Raw genomic sequence first — 20,802 nt, forward strand, 5'->3', positions numbered from 1 at the left:
CTTATACAAAATAGTGCAGTTCTTATATTGATGTTAAGCTTGACTTTGTTTTTTCTCCTTCTGTTTTTGTGCCTTTGCTGTAAAATGTGGGAAAAGAAGTGTTTTTTTCCCTTCTCTTTTTGGACGTCTGAATATGATGCTTAAGCTTTGTGGGAAAGTGATTTTGCTCTGGGTCCTCAGAGAAAAAGCCTAAATGCTATTTTAGTGATTTGCATTCTAAATCACCCCTTGTGAAATAGCAGCCTAAATTTAGCCCTACTTGGGCTTTTCACTAACCATTCCAGACTTTCTTAATAGCTGTAACTGTGCTCTGTTTAGACAGTCTGTCCCGCCGGGTCTGGGATCCACTGTAAAGCACTGTGAGCTTCTTCTTGCCTCCAAAAAGTTCCTTTTATGGTTCTTTTGCTGTGCCCATATCTAAAGCCACTGTAAGTTATCCCAAGAGCGAGACAACTACCCTTCCCTGCTTTAAAGTCATCTCTTGAAGATCAAATTACACCAGTGGTCCCAAATTAAATTTCCCAAAGATCTTGATTTAATGCTGTATACTTATCTTGCCAACTAAGCTGTCTCACAGGATTTATTACATTACCTTAATTGTTTTGGGGGGATCCTTGTTTAATAGCACAGACATTGTCTTAGCATTAGCTGACATGCTAGGGTTAGATCTTTGGATTGTTACCCAGCAGGATTAAAGTGCAGAGTATTGTGACATATGGAAGGTCCATTTATATCCATCTGCCTGAGGAAACAAAAGATGAAATGATATATTGTACCGACCATCGTCAGCTGAAAATCTGCCCTTTTTTGGCAAACCACAGTGTGTGCAACGAGTGCATGTTGTATACAGGTGGCAAAACAATGCTGACATGTCAAGTTTAATGGCGTAAATCCACTAGAAGATATGTAAGTTGTTTTCAAGTTGGAGCTCTCTCTCTGTGTGTCTCTCCTTGCTTCCCCCTGCAGAGATTTATGGTTATGGGCACTGTTTTTTTTTTCCCGGGGCAGCTTTGTTACAGGAGGCTGCCGATGTCTGCCACACACTAGGATGGAACTCCAGGATTCCCACAATACACATGAAAAGCTAAGGATTGTGGGCAGGAGCTGGAACCCCAGAACTGGAGTCTGCTTAAATACACAGCTCAGTTTTTCTTTATCCAACTATAAAGCAATTGGCATACTGCATTGTCTTTTCCACACACAGAAAAGATGGGGAACTTTGCAGACAATACTAATGTCCGACTGTTTTCCTAGATGCCAGATTTAACCATTGCCCCCCTTTTGAGTGATCAGACGGCCTCCCCTTGCCATTCTTGGATTAAAGCTTTGCAGCAATAATGGGAAATTTATCCCCTGTATAAGCTTAAGTGGCCCTTGAATCTGTGGCGTCTATTCCTGCATTGGATTAAAATAATGTAGGATTAGACAAGGCTGCATTTATTTGAAGTCTTTTCCTTTTAAACAAATATTTGTTGCAAATTATAAATCCACGAATACGATCTTAAGATGTGAATATACAAGTAAAGCTGCAAAATGTATGAAAAAACCTTCAGTTAATTTTGTCCATGTATGTAATTAATTCACATTTATTATCAATAATTAAAAAAAACACAATGTAATTTTGGGGGGGATTTAATATCCAGATTTGTGTGCTTTGCATTCATGAGCAAATCTAAACTGCAGGTGACAGGTGCTTATTCAGTTACAGCATGGCATCAAGGTCAGTGATGACTTTTACAATGCTGTTCTTGTTTCAGAGAAAAGCTCACTTGGCCAGTTCTCTTATCACAAGAATTGATTGAGGCTACTCATGACACAGCGCAGGTATCCCAGCCTATTGTTCATCTATCTTTTGGGGAAACAGGTTTTAAATGTTCTTTATTCACACCTGCAATTTGTCTCCATTATTTGTTGTTGTAAATCCCTTTGTTGTAAAAAGAGCTAAATTTGCTGTAATTGGCCTTGTTCTTCTGCCGGAGACAACCTTGGGGCAGGCTCGCATGTGACCGGGTCAGCCCCGTGCTGGGTACAGCTCATAACTTGTTCAAGGCCAAAGGAGCTGATGGCAGAGAGAGGAGGATAACCAGCCATTGTCTTTGTTTGAAACACCCTGAAAGTTTAGGAACTCAGTTGCTGTGCTCAGTGAAAGGAAGAGAGCCCCTGTTTGATGTTGAGGTAAACAGACTAAGCGTGAAGCATAGCCTGAACCAACTGGGGTCTGTCCTGTCTTGTGAGACTCAAATTATGTCCCATTGAGGTGTAGAAATGGTGGGATTGAACCTGCCAAAGAATATGGCACAACAGCAGCAATGCCTGTATGTCTGTTTAAAACCTATCTCTTGGATCTGATTATGGTGTCCTAGAACAAATGTTTTCTTTACATCTCACCAGTTGCTAGCACAGAAGTCAATAGCCTCTGAATCTGCATATTTTGCATGGGGTTCCATTAATGCAGGAGGCTCCCTAGCAGTAATATATGAAGTATTTTGTGTTAATCAGCATTGCCGCTACAGCCCTGAATTGTTTTGGTGTTTTTCTTACAGAAAAGTGAAACATCCTCAAACCCTCTGAGATACTTGGTCCTATTCAGTACAATTGAGTCAATTTAATGCCTTGACAGTTATGAGAATATTGTTTTGAAGGTCTCCTTGCAAGCTCTAATGCACACAAAGCCCTTTTTCTCAGGATTTGGATGCTAGTAAAGCTGAACAGTGTCCTCTTGTTCTCAATGCTATGTTTGCTCCCCAATCTCTGCCCCCTCAAATCCCAGTACTGCCCCTTGACAGGTGTACTAAAGGGGCCCTTCTTCGCGGTTGTTGGACAGATCTCCCCAACTCTCTGGCCTGCTGATGTTTCTTTGCCTGCATTACACAGTTTGTGGAGCGGCTATAGTCTCTACAGGATAATGCCTGAGCAGTATGGATGCCAACTGGAGTTTGCACTGTGGGAGGATTTGCAGTTTCTCTTAAAGAAAGCATAGTTGAAATGCCAGCTTTCATAACTTTGCATCAACAGTAGGCGGTGGTGGTGGTGATGTGTGGCGATATCGGGAGGGAAAGGTTGCCTGTCTTTCCTCACTGTGACAGACAGCTCCAAAGAGAAATGAAAGAGGGGGAAAATTCTTCATTCTCCACTGGGTATCTCATTTATATGCAAATGACTAAAGAGAGAAATATCCAAGGGTAGACTGGTCTGTTGACTAGAAAGAGATGTTGGAACCGTTCACCCCCAGATTTCAGGGTAATTGTCAATGTCTTTGCATGAAATCTTTGTTATTTAAGCCAACTGGTTTATGATTAACATTTTGAATATGTGATTATATCATGCAGTCCTTTCTATCATGTCATACCTTAATGTTCTGCATTTCCTGTCTTAAGCCTTTATTGAGCATAATTTTCCATTGGCTTTTGTTTTCTTGAGCTAACAGCTAACAAGCCTGACAAAGGCAATAGCCTGCAGAGTAGGAACATAAAAGCCCCCCACCTAGATGGAAGGTGCTGCGTGTCTAGCCTAGGGCTCTTTTTTAAACGGAAGGTCTTTGTGCGTGCAGTCATGGGAAAACGAGCTTTAAAGGTGAATCAACAGGGAATGCCTCGGTATGAGCACAGGATTCTGGGAAGGCAAAGTTCCACTGCCTTTTACCAGCTGCGTGTAATCTGTTAATCCGTGGAGTGGATCGCCGGTGGTCTGTCGACAGAGGTGTACCAGGACCACTGACCACAAGAAGTATGTTGAGGAGGGAGATATCAAAGGCCATTTGGGCCACCCAATGCAGTGACCCTGCCCAAGAGTTAAAGGTTAAGTGGAGCCATTTTGCAAGACCCCCTTATATTTGGCCAAATAGTTTGAATTTTGGATTGAAACCTTAGGGTCACTTTTAGCTGTGAGATGTCATACTACTAAGAGGGAAATGTGAAAGAATTTGGCATTTCACCCTAGCCAATTAAAGAAGAATTCATTTGAACAAAACAAAGGTTACTGAGTCACACAGTGATTGATTATTAGACCAGCATTTGGTTACTGGTCTTTTGAAGAGGGGGCAAGTCTCAAAGGAGCCCCTTGAAACTTACCCACACCATGGCTTTTGATGAATGCCCAATTTCTTTGAAACAACTAGAGAGTCCTGGTTGGTTATTTCAGGGTTGAGTGGCTGGAATGTCCAGCTGTGGTCTGACTCAATAGGACACATGGAGAGATTTTGATTGACATTAGTCATGGCTAGCCTGGCCAACATCCTATTTAGCCCCCTCTGCCGTGAGCTGCTTCCATTTGATCGGACCTCTGCGGACCCAGTTGTGACATGTTTAGTGATTTCACACTTGCTTTGTGGCAATAAGCACCCCTCCGTTCTCTCAAATGTTTTGAAGCATAAATAACACATTGCTCACATTATTTGCAATGCATGACTGAGCAGAGCTAGGGTCACAGCAAAAGGAATGTTGCCAAGTCATATTGTGTCAGGCCCTAGTGGAAGGTTTGACCATCAGAGAGTCAAAGTGAGGGACGTTCCCTTATGGTGCACAACGTGAGCAAATGTTGTAGGAGTATTACCAAACTTTTCACTTATAAAATAGTTTGACTCCTCGCAAATACCTGGCTTTTAATTTTGTGCAACTAACTATGACCCATCCAGTAAGCTAACCAAGAATATAAAGACCCAATGCAAAACCCTAAAAATACAGCATGGATGAGCATAGCTTCCCATTGGTACGGAGTGTCTGTAGGTTCCAGATGTTGCACTTTTTATTAACTGTGCTACACTTTCCATTTATTATATTTGGTATTTGTGTATATTGCAGGTCAGAACAGAGCTCCCTCTTTTTTAGTCTGTCGTATGACATCAGTAAATCTAACTCTACTGTACTATCTGATTTAAACTGGTCAGGCTTAACCATTATGTCATAGGGTCTTGAACTTTGGTGCAGAAATCATTTTACTAAACAACTGTGTAGACTGTGTAAATCAACAACAAATCAACATTTTCGATCTGTATGAGTTCTTCAGGAAAAAGTGTTAGTATATAATGTCAGGAGGTCTCTGACATGCCAGTGTTGGAGAGTCTCTGCTCCAGAGCGGCATCAGAATGCTTTGGTATTGAGGTGTCATCACGATGGTGAATGATCTGACAATGTTTTCATTATGGATCCCCCTCCACCCCTCACTCCTTCAACTCCCGTCCCCGCTCCCAAACAAGAGGCTGGAATGTTGGGTTTCCATGACGCTAATGAAGTAAAAACCTGGCAATGTGTTGCTGGCAGCCTCTGAGCAGCTCCTGATCCGCGGCCTCCTCCTCATCAGGATCAGAGTCTGATCCCCCTGTAGCCCTCATTCACCATGGCTTATTATGCCCAGGAATGTCTCTCACTCTCCTTCTCTCATAACCCGCGCTGAGGCAGGGATGTGGGGTGCAGGGGTAAATTTGGGACAAATCCCAAGGGAGAGTACTACCCCAAATCACACACAACCCCCTTCCTCCTCCCCTGTCACTCCTTACAATCCTCCCACCTCTAACCATCTCACATGGACAAAGACACACACACACACAATCCTTTCCCGTGAAAAGTGAAAAGCTGCCGATGTGATTTATTGTTCAATAAATGCTTCATGTGGCAGGCCCATGAGGTGACCAGTCCCACTGTTTGCTAGTGGCCCCAGGGACAACGGTGAGTTCTCGGCAGTCCTCAATTAAACCTCTGTGGTCTTCCCTGGGGAAAACACTATGATCTTCCCCGCAACTTGCTTGTTTTTGTCAGTTTTCAGGTGGCCTCAACTAATATTTTCACTCCGAAACATGCTCTGTCATTGCCGCTTTTTGCAAAAAAGAAGACCTCTCAGAACTTTCCCACCTTTAAAAGGACTATGCCCCTGCTGAAACTAATGTGCTATACTTGGATGTTCCTTTAACCAGCTCTCTCTGGTGGGAACAAGTCTTCTTCTCTTTGTGTCCCAGAATGGCAGTTTAGGGGTTAAATAATCAGTCTCTGTACATTATCCTGTGTCCTGCTGGGCTGGTGGACGCATCATAATGTCTTGCTAATTAGCCTCCATTTAGGATGGTCCAATAGGCCACACAGCCGCCATTGAAGAATGAAGCCTATGGAGCTTTTGCAAAGGAAGACCCTCTGTCTCGTGGGCATTCATGATTTGGGCTTGTCCTTAATAAACCTCTAGCCTGTGCAGGCTTGATGCCTCCAGGACTCAGGATCCAGTTACTCGGGCACTGAATGGAGTGTATAGCCTGTGTGGGGATGATTTAGGCTATTGTGTGTATTTTGTCATTCAACACATAATGCCCATAAATGGGATCTAAACTGACCAGGACCAATTAAGGGCTTAAGGGGTGAAGCAGCTCGTTGTAAACTTTGACCCTTATCAAATCATTGTGGGTTGGGGTCCCCACGAGAGATAAGGTCTTTGGGAAAACTGCGTTCCATGAACAGTAAAGGATAAAAAAAAAAGATAAGAGATTGATATTCAACGTTCTATTTATTGCACTATTAAAAAGTATATATGACATGTTTTTTTTAATGCAGACCCCCCTTACAGTATTTTGATTGATTACATGTCATTTAGCTGACGCTTTTATCCCAAGCGACTTCAAATTAGTGCATTCAACATCTGTGAGGGGCCATTTGGGGTTCAGCATTTTGCCCAAGGACACTTTGGCATGGGCTAGGATTTGAGCCGCCGTCCTTCTGGTTGGAGGACCATCGCTCTACCTCTCAGCCACAGTTGAGAGTTTTTACGTAGAACCTGTGGAAATGTTGACAACGTTCAGTGATTTCTGGTGGGAACTATGTGAGAATGTGCCACACCACTACAAAATCACAAATCACAGCTTTTCCCTTTTACTCTTTTTAGTCACTTTTCAAACGGCAAAATATTTCAGGCTACAATCAGTGGGAACAACCTTGTCTGTATACACCCATGTGCATGGATTGTATAGAAGTATTGAGTTTGATGTGTGGTTGTGCCAGTAGCACACCACCGGCCCTATTCCTGCCTCGTGGGTAGTTGGGCAGCTGACACAAAAGCACGAGAGGCTTTCATCATCAAAACGCCACAGGGTCCTCGGCTCTGGAAAGAGCTGCACATGACATCTGATTAAGATGGATGAAGATGGTTACTACGGAGAGGGGTAGGACTCTCCAGGTCCTGTGGAGAAGCTTTTGGCAAGCTAGAAGCAGCAGGGCATGTTGGCAAAGAGTACTTAAAGTATTGGGGGAACAATCTGAAATTTGTGCTTGTCTTCTCTAATCATTTTGCTGCGTCTGTCTCCTGGAATTGTCTCTCGACCTCCTTGTGCTGTTATTTCCTGTAATTACCGCACATCACCCGATCACTCCAGGTCTTTCGGTTTGTTTTAAGTGGACCGTTGCTGATATGAAGTTGTCAGTAAAGCAGCAGCATGTTTGGCCATTTGGCACAATTTGCTGTGTCTCATTCAACGAGGGGAAAAATGGGGGTCTGCCAGAGTCCTGCAGGAAAGCTTGAATTATACATGTATATACAGACAACACACAAATGCAGTCACTACTTTTTTGACAGTTGGTGAATTGGGCTGCATATTTAGTCACTTTAATTTCTCACGCTTCATAATGTTGGACTATTGTGGTGTTGTTGTGACCTGCTGGCCAATGTGAACTTGTCACCTGCTGGTCAGTTGGCTGGATTTCCGGGTCAGGCCTCAGCTAGCATTGTCATGGTGGCAACACAGACCCAGCATTATTAGTCTCACTGGCGGCACTATTTGTCCCACTCCAAAAAGAGGGCTGACGAATAAAAGAAAAAATGGGAGACAGCTAAAGTCTTTCTGATCCCCTCTTCCATGAAGGGGTAATCCAGGGGTGATCGTCAGCACAAAATGTGGCTTTGACTGCCTGTATCCATTATGTTTGTGGGTGTTTGTGTGTGTGTGTGTGTGTGTGTGTGTGTGTGTGTGTGTGTGTGTGTGTGTGTGTGTGTGTGTGTGTGTGTGTGTGTGTGTGTGTGTGTGTGTGTGTGTGTGTGTGTGTGTGTGTGTGTGTGTGTGTGTGTGTGTGTGTGTGTGTGTGTGTGTGTGTGTGTGTATATGCATATGTGTGTGTATTTTTTATTTCACTTTTAAGAGAGACTTTGCAAGCAAAAAATGTGACCTAGAAAAGACGATTACAATTAATTTGTCTATACATGTGACAACACATGTGACACATTTGAAACAGAATGAGCAACAACCTGCCAGTCAGCCCACAGTGTATTTTGTGTGATTACAGGACTGGAACATTTAGCCACAAGTGCGTGTGCGTGTGCGTGCGCGTGCACGTGCGCGTGTGTGTGCGTGTGTATGTGTGTGTAAGAGGAGTAGAGAGGGGGTACAGAGATGCAAGATCCTTTGTTTCATCATTTCCCTCTCGTATCTTTTATCCTTGTGAAAGCCACCTGGGCCAGCTGTGTCAGAAGGTAGTCACACTTCTCTGTGTCACTCTGTACGTTTTCCTATAAGTCGTAAAAATACTTAGGGTAAACCTTAGTTCTTGTACTCATTTACTCACACATGACCTCACTCCTTGACCATGCCAAAAGCACATTACCCAAGGTAATTGATAGCAAACTGCATTTTGTGCTTTGGCAAATGGCGATGACTCACTGTTTGTAAAAGGCCCATCGAGTACACAGAGCCACATACCTGAGATGCCATATTCTCCTCTGTTAACTGACTAGCTAACTGCTAATTGCAGAAAGAGCAGAGTAGGTCATGTTTGTTTATTCGCTCGGTGGTCAGGTTAGCACTGTTTCAGTTCTCTGTGTAGGTTTGCTGAGTTGTGTGCAATGATGCCTCTGCTATCTCTGCTGTATGGTCCAGTTGCCCGGGCAGACCATTAGCGGCTACAGTGTTGACTAGAGCTGCCGTGAATGGATGGCAGCAGTCTGACATGGCTGCCATGGTCACCCTTTCAACCAACAAAGCTGGAATGTCATGTAGTAATTCTGTTGCCAGTGAAGTTGCACCATTCATCTAAAGAAGGGAGATTTTTAAATAGCTGCCCTCTAGTCTGTTCAGGATTTATATCACACGATGAATTGTTTATCATTCAGCCTCAGTGTTAAAATACCGGACATGTTCTGTAATTAATGAATTATAAAAGTGACTACATGACTCGTAAAATCGTGCACGTGTGTAGTATCTCTGAAGCCCACATTTAAGCTTAGTTGTGAAGTGACTTGTCGTCATTGTGGCAGATCATACTGATCTATTATCATCTTATTGGTCAAAGGTTAACAAGGCTAATGGATGACGTAGAAGCTGTCATTGAGATCTCAGGGCTTGATAGCAAACTGAAACTGTCAACAAAGAGTGAAATATTATGTAATGACATGCAGATAGGAACACAGCACACTGTTGAATCAGCCATGGGATTTTGGTTACATGATGTTTGTTTATGTTTTCAGTCTTTTATCAATAATTAAAATGATTGATCATCTGTTGATGGGGATTAAACATTTCCAAATTACCAATATTACATGATGGATCAGACTTGGAGCTTTTAAAACTCCCTTCCCAATACCAGTCACAATATGTGGAACTTTGCACATCAGCCGATATCAAGTAACGATGCAACATCAGTAAATTTAGAAGAACTAACAATATAATAAAATAATCATTGCAATTCCAATGCCATAATAATGTTGTAACCGACAGCTGTATGCTATTAACCCTGAATAAATAAAACATGGTAAGTCAGGAAAAAATTTGAATAACGAAGCATCCTGTTGGGTAAGGCTGTGTTGTCACTGGCTGAGGGGGAAAGCAAAGATTTTTTGGGAGAAGGTAGGGGCAGGGTTGTTGTGCTCGAGATCAAGATGTATATACGGTTAATTGTGCAGCCCTACCAGTTTATTACAAGGTAAACTGAATGTAACGTAAATTATGATTATTTTTTAATGTGGGAAGATGAGCATACATCACGTGTCATAATCAAACGACCTGTATCCCTTTCCAGAGCACCAGGACTGTCTCCATCAGGCGGTCCATGAGCGACTCGGGGAGCTGCTGCGAGTCCTAAAGGCCATTATCAGCAAACACCAGAGCCTCAACTCTGTGGACATCCTCAGTACAGCTGGAACCGTCATCGCCACGGTCAAAGGTGAGCTGTGATGACCAGCTCTCCCGCACACACAGATCCACACACATACCTCACGGCTATCCTGCAAAACACACCAGCTACTCCTCCAATCTTCTTTTGGTCTGTTTTCTGTCTCTGCTTATCTACCCCCCCCCCCTCCTTTGACAGTTTTCTCTCCTGGACATTCGCTATTACACTCTCACACTGTCTCAAAAAGTTCTTCCCCTGGGAAGGTTTCTGAGGAGGTTTCTTTCAGCTTCAAAGCAATGCAGCCCTTCAGAAGTCACTCAAGTGCTTAGAATGCATCAGCATGTGTTTCAGACCCCATACAGAGAGCAAGAAAATAATATTCAGGAGTCAGATACCTGATTCAAGGGGGCAGAGGGAAGCGGGTGTCCTTTGTGCTTCGTCTGCCAGTCCAGAGGGAACTACACCGAGGAATCCTTTTCAATCTCTCATTCTGTGAGATTATGATCTGGCATGCAGGTCAATTCTTAACTTGGCCGCCACACAAGAATCCCCAGAGTATACCTCGTCTCCATTTGCATTGCAAAGAGGGGCATTGAGGGGCTGCAAAGCTTTTTGAAAAGGGCTTTTATTTAATAAGGAACAGTGACACAGGCAGCTGAGCAAAGTCTGAGGAGTGTGTGCATATGAATGTAGCTTAGATTCACTGAAACATTTAGAAGGAGTCCACACACTTGGGCGTATGTGTCATAAACAATTATAAGCTGCGTACAGGTTCCCTCTTTCATGGAGGAACTTCACTATTGTGGTAGCGTTCAAACATGTTGAAGGGACATACAGAGGAGAAACTTTGATTTGACAGCTTCTATAGAGGTTTTGAAGCATCAAGTTTTCTTTTGGATGCGGTAAAATAATTGGAGCAGTTTTTTAAGCCTGTATTATTAAGAGTGATTGGTCTAAGGAAATCATTGTTAGTTGTACCTCTCAGCTAGTGCCTATGTTGAAAGTAATTGTAACAGATTTGACATCTACAGTAGCTGTGTTTATGTTTCCTTTTGTAAGTATGTGCAGTGAAGCATGCTATAATGCCTATCTGCCACTAGGTGGCCAGAATTGCTCGCTTCATGACCCCCACACAGCAACAAGTTGTGATCAGCTGTGCAGAAACTAAATCCGAAAACTTTATCGCCATGCAACAATAAATTGGAAAAATTGATTGTGGTTATATGGAAGTAAGTCATGTGAAGTTTTATTGTGTTCTGATCTTAATTTTTCACTAAGAAAGTTTTTTTACAGTTTCGCTGCAAGAGTGAGAGAAGACCGATATTTTCGTTGTGGAGTTTGTGTTACATCTCTACTTCATCACACTCTGAGCTGCTGTATATCCCAATACTAGATTAAATAGTTGTTCATGCAGACTTTCTCCCTGTTTTGTGATGCTTCATATTCAATCACATCCGTTGCTATACCTCCATATTTCTTGTTATTAGGATCAAATTTCCTCCAAGATCTAAATTCTGGGTAGGAGCTTTACAGCTGACAAGGGTCTCGAGAGTGTTGTGCTTTTCCAGTGAAACAATACCATTTTTCCCCGATGATGTAACTTCCATGTTTGGACCACTGGTTGGGGCCTGAGCGAGTACTGGCATTGTATTCCAGCAAGCCTCAGGATGTCCTGTTGGGGGGTAGGGGGCTGGACAGCAGAGGAGATGTAAAAGCACAAGAGATTTGTGTGTTTTAAATGGTGGTGGCCACAGTAGCTGGTCTGGAGTTGACTAGAGGCTCAGAGGACCCCGCGGACTCTGGACCTGATAAAATATACAAATATACTTTATTTGAACCCTTCCAACAAAACCTTAACACTTCCTGTACCCAAGTCAGAAGATTTTTTAGGTGATTGGATTTTTCTTTATGCTTTTTTTTTTTCTTTTGCTGGATAGAGATACAAATTGCCACAGCCCCTAAAAAGAGGTAACTTTTTCGATGGTGAATTTCTGGTGTTTTGACAGAAAATTTACCTGAATGATGACCTTATGATCGGGAAGTCTTATTTCAGTTTAACAGGAGGAGAAGAAAAGCTTTATTGAGGTGGGTATTTTTTTTGTACATATATTTATCTGACATTGTGTAATAGCTACCAAAGAAATATCTTAGTATTTGGTTGGCACTGGTGGGAGTGTGCTCTCTGATTTTCATTATGTGGCCTGGAGTGTATGTGAGGATGCTGTTTGAGCCTTCCTTTAAAATTTGAAAACTCTAATTTAGAATTAGCTCAACACCATTTGGACTTATCAGATTTTATTGCTCTGTGTTTGGTCTCAATTTTTCAAGATCATCTCTCTCTCCCCATTTATTTTCTCTAAGCTCAGTCAGGACAGGAAGTTTATTGTGAAGACTGATTACAGCTGTATTTACACTGGTGTTTTCCCCCCTGTTCTGTCCTCAGTCATCACTGTGTTTAGACTCACAGCAGGAAACTACTGCTTTTCCAGATTACAGCCAAATATACACACTTGCAGTCTTTGCTTATCTCTTCTGATTTAATGTACACAGTTGTTTTTGGATGCCTGTGAGGGACCTTTGAATTTTGAAAATGTCTGCACTTTTGTGAAATGAACAGTTCCTTTGCTCCCGATGTGATTTGAGGAGTAAAGCATGACTCAGAGGAGACTTTTCTTTGACTCTGCATTTGACGTCATGCACAGGATGATGAATCATGCCGTAGGATTCGTGCCTCAATCACAGGATGTCTTCAGTGGTTTGCTACCAAAGCTTGACTCTATCCCTCTTCATCACAATTTGACAGGAGTGAACTTTAAGGAGGTGAAAGAAGAGAACAAGCAGAAGCTTTTCAGGGATATCTACAGTGCGATCGACACATTGGCATTCACGTTTGGCAATGTGTAAGTATCATGTCAAATTGCTTATGAGTTGATTATATTATTATTGTCAATCAAGGACCATTTTTAAGAGCACATAATTAATGTAAATCACTAAATCTGTTAACCTGAAAGCACAAATCAACAATTGGCTATCATCACAAAAGCAAATGGGATAATTAGGAAAAATATGTCCTTCAAAGTAAAGGAATTAAAAGGAATAATAGGTCCAGAGATAAATAATAATAATAACAATAATACAAAAATAATCTATATCTATCTATGCCTAATAGGATAACAAATTCAATAGTACAAATTTGATCTCAACTTTAATTTTGTTTTGCAAGGTTTATAAAAACAAAATAAACACCCTCATGATATCATCAGGTTTATCTTTAAACTTATAATTTTGACATGGAAGTCTGGCATTTTACACTGGAATTTGAAAGAAAGTAGGCATTTAAGAGGCAGGAGGAGAGTCACTACTGAGTTGCATTATGGGAACTGTAGTTTCTGATGTTTTTGAAGCTTGAACCTGGCTAAAGTCAGGATATCTTGGCCATTAGTGTATCTGGTTTAACCATTTCTTGTGAGTGTCCCAACTTAATGTAAGTGCTGGAGTATCCCTTTTAAAACACAATCATAATTCCAGTTATGTTTTTAAACCTCTTGCAAATGTTGTATCTGATGTGTTACCTAACCCAGTGTATTGGCTTGTGTTTTCCTCCAGAGTGTCTGACTTCCTTATGGGAGATGTAGAGAATGGATCAGTGTTGGGGCTCCCCCTGACTAAGAGAAGCAGGGTAAGAAAAGTGCAATATTTATTTTCTGTTCTAACATCCATAACAATCAAACACATAATTTTAATCCAGTGCAAATTAAATATCAAATCAATCCCCTCATAGTTGCACTTGGAATCAAAACGAAAAGGCTAATATTGGTGTATTCATTCTTTTTAAACACACATTCATCATTAGTTCATTCACTGTCCTGTTTCCGCCAGGATGTGGTCTACTGCCTGAGTTGTCAAGCAAAACGTTCAAAGAAATCACTCAGCTGCTTGCAGGTTGACGCACGTTCCTGAAATGATCTCTGCAGATGATAAATTAATTCTACGTATTGTTGTTTTCCTGCTGCAGGTTTTATAAGAGCTCTAAGGAGAGGAAGTCAAGGTTCTGATAAGCTTCCGATGTTTGCAGAACGTGTTGTGCTCTGAGTAGGAAATTCATTCACCCCCCTTGGTGTTTTTTTTTTCTTTTTCATCTGTTTGTTTTTCAGTCTTCTGAGAATCTCTCTGTGGAATCTGGAGGATCCGGTCCCGAGAAAGATGATCCGCCAGGTAAGACAGATCTCTGTAACACACAGCTACTGTACTCTGGTGCTGCTCTTTGCAAGTGTGTGGGGTAACTAATCCTTCTAATTTATTGGGGGGGGGGAATCTGTCTTGAGCTGAGCTACTGTTGCTGCTTTTGGCCTTGTCTGTGTTGCTTCACTGCCATAGAGCAGTGTCTGTCTGGTTATCTGTGGTTATGGCACTACTACGTCCTAAGTCACGATGAGCAGTCAACCACTTATTAATACATCCAGCAGTCAGGCCTATGTCAGCATTACTTACCTTCAAGTGGAATTAACCCATATCGCACTCAGGCAAGGTCACTGTGCGCTTTTCTCACTGACTCACTCAGTAACAGATGTTGTTAGCTCAGCACACATGCAACACCTCCAGCAGTGGTGGGAGGAATGTTAGGTGGGGGCTGGTTGCCCCCGGTCATTTGTAAGTCCAACTTTATCAATCTCCACCATGGGTTTCCTGCGGTTGTTACAGGGCCGTGTCCGCCGGTTCGGCCCGAAGAGGTGGACGCCACGCTGCAGCGGCAGGACAACGGGGTGGAGTCGGCGCTGCACTACGCCAAGGCCTGGTCCAAGTACACCAAAGAGCTGCTGGCATGGGTGGAAAAGCGTCTCAATATGGGTGAGTCAGGACACAGGTGGAGGCATAAGTACAAGAGTATGACATGTAGGGAGGCAGCAGTGAAGTAAAGTAGCATCTATCAAGCTCGAGAACAAAAGTCAGCTGCAAAGTGGAGCTCAACTGGCTTCCAGACTAGATGTGGTGACAGAGAACATTTTAGCTTTTTTTCCTGCGTCAAACAGTCGTCATCACTCTGCATGGTTACGGTCATCCAAGTGATGATGCTAGACGAAAAACAAATCAACTGATAATTCAATTTAAACAGAATTTGAAAATAAAAGTCACTAGAATAGCACTCAGGATAGTGTTGCGCACTCGTTGATATCAGTTCAAATATCAGTACCCTAAGTATGCCTGTTTTTTTTTCATGCATGATTCCCTGGGAAATAAGTGGAAACGTCAAAAAAATGTGTTTAAGATAGTAAGAACAAAATCCTGGATCTGCCCCCTGATCTAGATCACAGCCGAAATGTAATGCCTTCTTCCCTGACCCGTACCACATCCTTCCTTTTAAGTTTCCTGATAATCCATCCATTAGTTTTTGTGTAATGCTGCTAAATAACAGAGAGACAGACAAACAAACAGAGAGAGACATCAAGACACACAGTGAAATTAGACTGGCACTCGACAGTTGTACTCACTGTACATTCGGGTTCATCTACTTTTATCGATTCCATTGGGGATACTCTTCATTATCAAATTAATTTCCTGGTGTTGTTTGAATGCAAATGTCCTTTTTACAAGTTGTTTCATTAGCTGTTTAACGGAACATAAAGTATTTATTTGTTCATACATTCAGTTGATCTTAAACATACAGTAGCACTAGGAAGCACAGGGTGGATGAAAATGTGATTAACTTGTCTACATGTGTATGTTCTAGACACAGAGAATTTAGCTCAGGTTAAATGTGACAATTAATTAGGGGCCAATTTTTGATAAAATTTTACTCGATCACCTGAAGTAAACTCGAAAACAATGGGAGTCTTATCCAGACTCAAGGTTGAATATGCAGTGAGAGAGCTTTTGTTGCGTACCCAATGATACTCGGTCAACAGAGTGACAGAGCACTGAGTCGAGTGTTATCAGGCAAACAGACGGCGTGTTTGTTTAACACATACACTTTTACTAATGCTGTATGTCAATTTGTCTGATGACTCAAGGACATTGTGCGATTCAATCAGATATCGCTTAAATGATTTTCAATCATTTATGTGTGTTTAATTAGGATTTAACAGTGAACAGAAATAGCTCCTTCAGACAAAACAAATATTTGCACACACATAAATGACAATGTACAGTCCAGCAGGAAACTCTGTTTATGATGTTAAATTCAAGTAATTTTATCTATTTTTAGATATCGAGTGTGCGAAGAGTTACGCCAAAATGGCCGAGTCTGCCAAGACGCTTGCGAGTCAGCAGGTGAGTAGATTTTGCTGCTGATTTTTTTTGTATGCTCTTAAGGATCAGCACTAAGACTTTCTCCTCTTCATTTAAGGAATTCATGCCTTTCCGTGAGATCTACATGACTGCTTTCAAACATGACATTGAATACAGCCAGCTGGTGCTTCACACTGCAGCTGTGCTCCAGAGCAACAAATTCATGCAGGTAATCCAGCAAAGCGACTACTTCCCAATACATTACAGAAATGGGACTTTGCCTTGGGTTGTTTAATAGAAACTAAAGAACTTACTGCGTGTGCGTGTGTGTGTGTGTGTCTGTTTGGGGGTGTGTTTCTTTCCAGCCTCTCCTGACCAGAAAGAATGAGCTGGACAAACTGCGAAAAGAGGTCAAGGATCAGTGGCAGAGAGAGCAAAAGAAGATGGTGAGTCGACTGTTACAGAGGTTGCACTCTGAAGAGGGTCCCTCACAAATATATACAGAATTCAACTTGGTCTGAGATTGCCTAATGATATAATAGCATCCAAAGCATCCATACTAGTGCCTTGTTACTCCACCAAGGAGGTTATACTTTATTCTACATTTGTTTGTTTGCATCTTAGATGTTTTTTTCTTTTCACTTTTTAAAATATTGTGAGATAGGGCTATTTTTAACATTTGCGCTGATTTCTCAGAAATAAGTTAATGGATGATTTAGTTGATAACACTTAATAACACTATGATTGGTCTTGATTAATCGATGGAAAATGAACTGTCTTTTAACATTTTGATGTTAATAACAACTAGCTTATCTCCCTCAATCCTGAAACAACCATTAAAAGTTAATTATTTATGTAATATTCTATAAATTACATTATTGAATAATTCTGTAAAGCTATAACATCACAAGCCAAATTTTTGTTTGGTTATCATTGTTGGAGTTATAAGCCTCACCTGCTTTTGGTTTGATCTGTTCTATGTTATGTGTTTTTAAATCAGATTTTCATTTCAGTGGAAGAAGGATAAAGGAGAAAATGTGGAAATTATGCTGTATGTGAGGTATTATTGTTTATCTTTGTGTATTTACTTAAAATGTGTACATCTCCAGCATGAGGCGGACAGTGCACTGAGGAAGGCTCGGCTGCTGCAGGTCCAGCGGCAGGAGGAATATGAGAAGGCCAAGGTGTCTACTAGCCGCCTGGAGGAGGAGCAGATCGGAGGAGGTGGAGGAGCAGCTGCAGCTAAACAGCTAGAGAAGAGGCGCAGGCTGGAAGAGGAGGCCCTGCAGAAGGTACAGCAGCTCCTCTGTTGGGTTGATGGCTCGGCACAAAAGTGCAGAAATGTGGTACACTTCACAGGGTTTAATTTAGCCTAATTTGTCTACAACAGCAAATGAATATGACGTCACTGGCTGTTATCAGCTCTCAGTTCACCTTTTATTTAGTGCCATAGATAAAAGGAATTGGGGGAAGACAAATGTGAAAACATACCCCATGAGAATCTTTGGTTTTCAGGCATGAATTCCAGAAAATATCCACACAATGAGGTCCAGACTTTCTCCAGAGTTCGCCTTTCACATACTAATAATGCAGCCTTTATCATCAAAATCCTTCTTGTCTTTCTAAGTTGACATCTTTGTCTGCATCTTCTATGTGTGTGGCACCTCTTTTCCATCCTGAGATATTTTGTTATTGTTTTTGTGTCCTTTTCGTGTCAGAAACATAATCAACGTGCCCACTGGCTTGCGAGCATTATCTGTAGCCTCTGACTGAAACATTTGCGTTCTCACATAGTGCCCATCTAGATCATTTCAGGAGATCATCTGGGGTTCAGTGCACAGCAGTTGAAGCTAAATTCAGTCTTGACTGAAATCCATCGTACTCATCGACACTGATTCAGTTCAGAGAGCAGAGAGCTGTAATGATTGATCTTCCTTCTGTTCGGCAGGCGGAGGAGGCCAGGGAGCACTGCAAAGCTTGTCAGATCGATGTTGGAGTGAAGAGAGTGGATCTCGCCAAAACCAAGAGTTTGATCATCACTCAGATCAGAGAGATGGTCTCTCAGTGCGACCTCACCCTCAAAGCTGTGAGTTTAGACTATAACAGAAACAAAACCACAATTTATGTGTCAGAAATGTGCAGAAGAATGATAATAATGTGTGTTTCCTTTTTTTCATAGGTGACGGTCAATTGGTTCCAGCTCCAACAGGCTCAGGTTGTCTCCCTCCCCGTCAACCACCAGACTCTGTGTGAAAATGCCAAGCTGTACGAGCCCGGCCAGCGCTACATCGACTTTGTCAGGAGTCTGCCCACTGACGGGCCTCGTCTGGAGTCGCTCTCGCTTGATTCTCCTGTTACACTAAGCATAGGGTGAGACATCAAGATAGTTCTGTTGTCACCGTCTGATCTGATCACACCCTCTGCATGTTTCTTTTTATAGATGTACAGTTCACGAACCCTAATGGAATATTCCCTTTTGAATTGAATGGAAATGTGATGCGAAATGTTCTGTCCTCTGTTATCAGTATTTGTTTACTCAGATTTTATCACTGACAGATAATGAGCTCTCGGAGGGGTTAACAGTCACACACAAAGTTTATTTTTAATTTCATTCTCATGTATTTAATTTGAAATGTTAAGTCTCTACTTGTATTTACAATTATCTATTATTGTAATACAGCATCAGAAGCTTAAATGTTGCGCCACAGGATTCTGTAGGAGGAAGAACTTTTATTTATGGTAATCAAGTGGTTGTAGACCTCTGAGGTGGATAGAGCTTGTTTTGGAAGCCATAAAACAATTGGGTAGGCCGGGGCTTCCTGCGGAAATGACTGCGGTCACGGGAGAGAGGAGCTGCGGCAGTGGGCTCACGGTCGGTTTCACTGAACCTCTTTGAACGTTTTTCAGTAGCTTTGGAATTAGATGCACATCGTCTCTATCTGAAAGGGAAAAAAACAGAGATCGTTCTATATTTAGGAGTCGATTATTAGCACCAATCACTTAATAAAAGATAGTTTCCTTTTTAAGGGAGTTTTGTTGACACAGGTCACACACACATAGAGAGAGAGATGGAAATAAGAGAGTGCTTTGTTCTCACTTAGTTTTTTCCCCCAACTCTGATCCCCGCCTGATCAAATGAATTCAACTTGGTTGAGAGGAAATGAAACCCACACAAATGCTCATATGCAACACTGGTCTTCAAAAGGTTAAATATAGACCACTGACCTACATACTGTATATTGAGAATTAAAGCGGGATACTTTCATTAACAATGGTTGGCATGGTTCACCCATCTGAGTCAGTTAATCATCGTTACAATGTAATTAATTGCTGTCTGATGGGGAAGTGGGGCTGATCTCATGATATCATGATCATTCAGGTAACTTCTCATTACTGACTATTGACACACATACTTGATAATTGGATCCAACACTTTAGGAATTACAGATATTGATCTGATTTAAACAAATATGAGACTTATGTCACTAAAAAATCTTTAGATGGCATTTTCACAGTTTATCATGGACCAAGAAAGGAGAAATTTAGATTTAATTAAATGAAAGGGCTTTGCTGACAGAGGGAACTGTAGGTTATATAGTTTGAGTTCACTGAGACCAATTTGTAATTTGTCAAAATTTACTTAAAGTTAAAGTGTCCAAAAGTTAAAATAGATGCTCAAACCTCTGTGGCTTTTAGGCATTGTAGGGTTGTCGTAAACAATATCTTTTTTTGTAACCATCTTCCCTTCCCAGGATGCCTTTCAACAAGCGCTCGCTAAGTGGCTGCCACTCGTCCCACAGTAACCTGTCGTCAGCGTCCGTGACCTCCGACATCCTGAGTGGAGAGGAGGTGGACAGTCCCATCAATGCCCAGCACGCCAAGATTGCAGAAAGGCGCTCCAACAGTAGCACAGACATCCAAGGTGCACAGGTTTAAAGTTAGCATATGAGCAGCTGCTTTTATATAAAGTGTCTCATAATATCTGAACAAGTACCTGTTGAAATGGTTAGACATGTAGTCCGGTTACAGTGATACTTTATGTGCAATCTAAAAAGAAAATAAATGTAAAAGTTCATTCATCTTAGTCTTTCAAAGCTCAAATAAGTTTTTTTTTATTTATCCAGCACTTCGGATTCAGGCCCCATTTCGTCCCTGGGCCTCAGCCAGCCAGGGTGGAGGGATGTGCAGCGATTCAGAAAGTGCTGGAGGCAGCAGTGAGTCTCGGTCCATGGACTCGCCCACTGCAAGCCCAGGTAGGGCCACAGAGACACACACTTCATTTAACAACCATTACCTCCAAATGGGCCTAAATTCATTTCTATTTACCAGCTAAATTAAATTCCGCACACTGTACAAGTTTGAGCATGGTGTACTGTGGTTGAGCTCACTCTGGTCTGCACCCTGATGTGTGGGCGTTCTCAAAGAAAGGATATAACCAACATGTCTTCTAAGTGTTTTTTTGCTTTAATAGTCAGGTTGCTAATAAACCCATGAGCAGCTTTCC

General features: G+C 41.8%; 1 protein-coding gene across 4 annotated transcripts in view; it reads left to right on the forward strand.

Annotated features, from left to right (window-relative positions):
• arhgap29a (Rho GTPase activating protein 29a) overlaps positions 1-20,802 on the forward strand; it is a 33,692-nt gene that overhangs the window by 6,302 nt on the left and 6,588 nt on the right. For 3 of the 4 annotated variants that reach the window (XM_035142608.2, XM_035142607.2, XM_035142606.2), the window contains exons 3-15: positions 9,981-10,124; positions 12,877-12,973; positions 13,680-13,752; positions 14,228-14,288; positions 14,775-14,921; positions 16,276-16,340; positions 16,417-16,527; positions 16,664-16,744; positions 17,408-17,590; positions 18,247-18,384; positions 18,478-18,668; positions 20,051-20,220; positions 20,423-20,551. In XM_035142608.2, coding sequence (XP_034998499.2) covers positions 9,981-10,124; positions 12,877-12,973; positions 13,680-13,752; positions 14,228-14,288; positions 14,775-14,921; positions 16,276-16,340; positions 16,417-16,527; positions 16,664-16,744; positions 17,408-17,590; positions 18,247-18,384; positions 18,478-18,668; positions 20,051-20,220; positions 20,423-20,551 — 1,590 coding nt within the window. Of the gene's footprint in view, positions 1-9,980; positions 10,125-11,351; positions 12,159-12,876; positions 12,974-13,679; positions 13,753-14,227; positions 14,289-14,774; positions 14,922-16,275; positions 16,341-16,416; positions 16,528-16,663; positions 16,745-17,407; positions 17,591-18,246; positions 18,385-18,477; positions 18,669-20,050; positions 20,221-20,422; positions 20,552-20,802 lie in introns of those variants that run through there. The other variant, XM_035142609.2, reaches the window with a different exon arrangement.

This window comes from Hippoglossus stenolepis, chromosome 19, assembly GCF_022539355.2.
Source record: "Hippoglossus stenolepis isolate QCI-W04-F060 chromosome 19, HSTE1.2, whole genome shotgun sequence".
NCBI lineage: Eukaryota > Metazoa > Chordata > Actinopteri > Pleuronectiformes > Pleuronectidae > Hippoglossus > Hippoglossus stenolepis.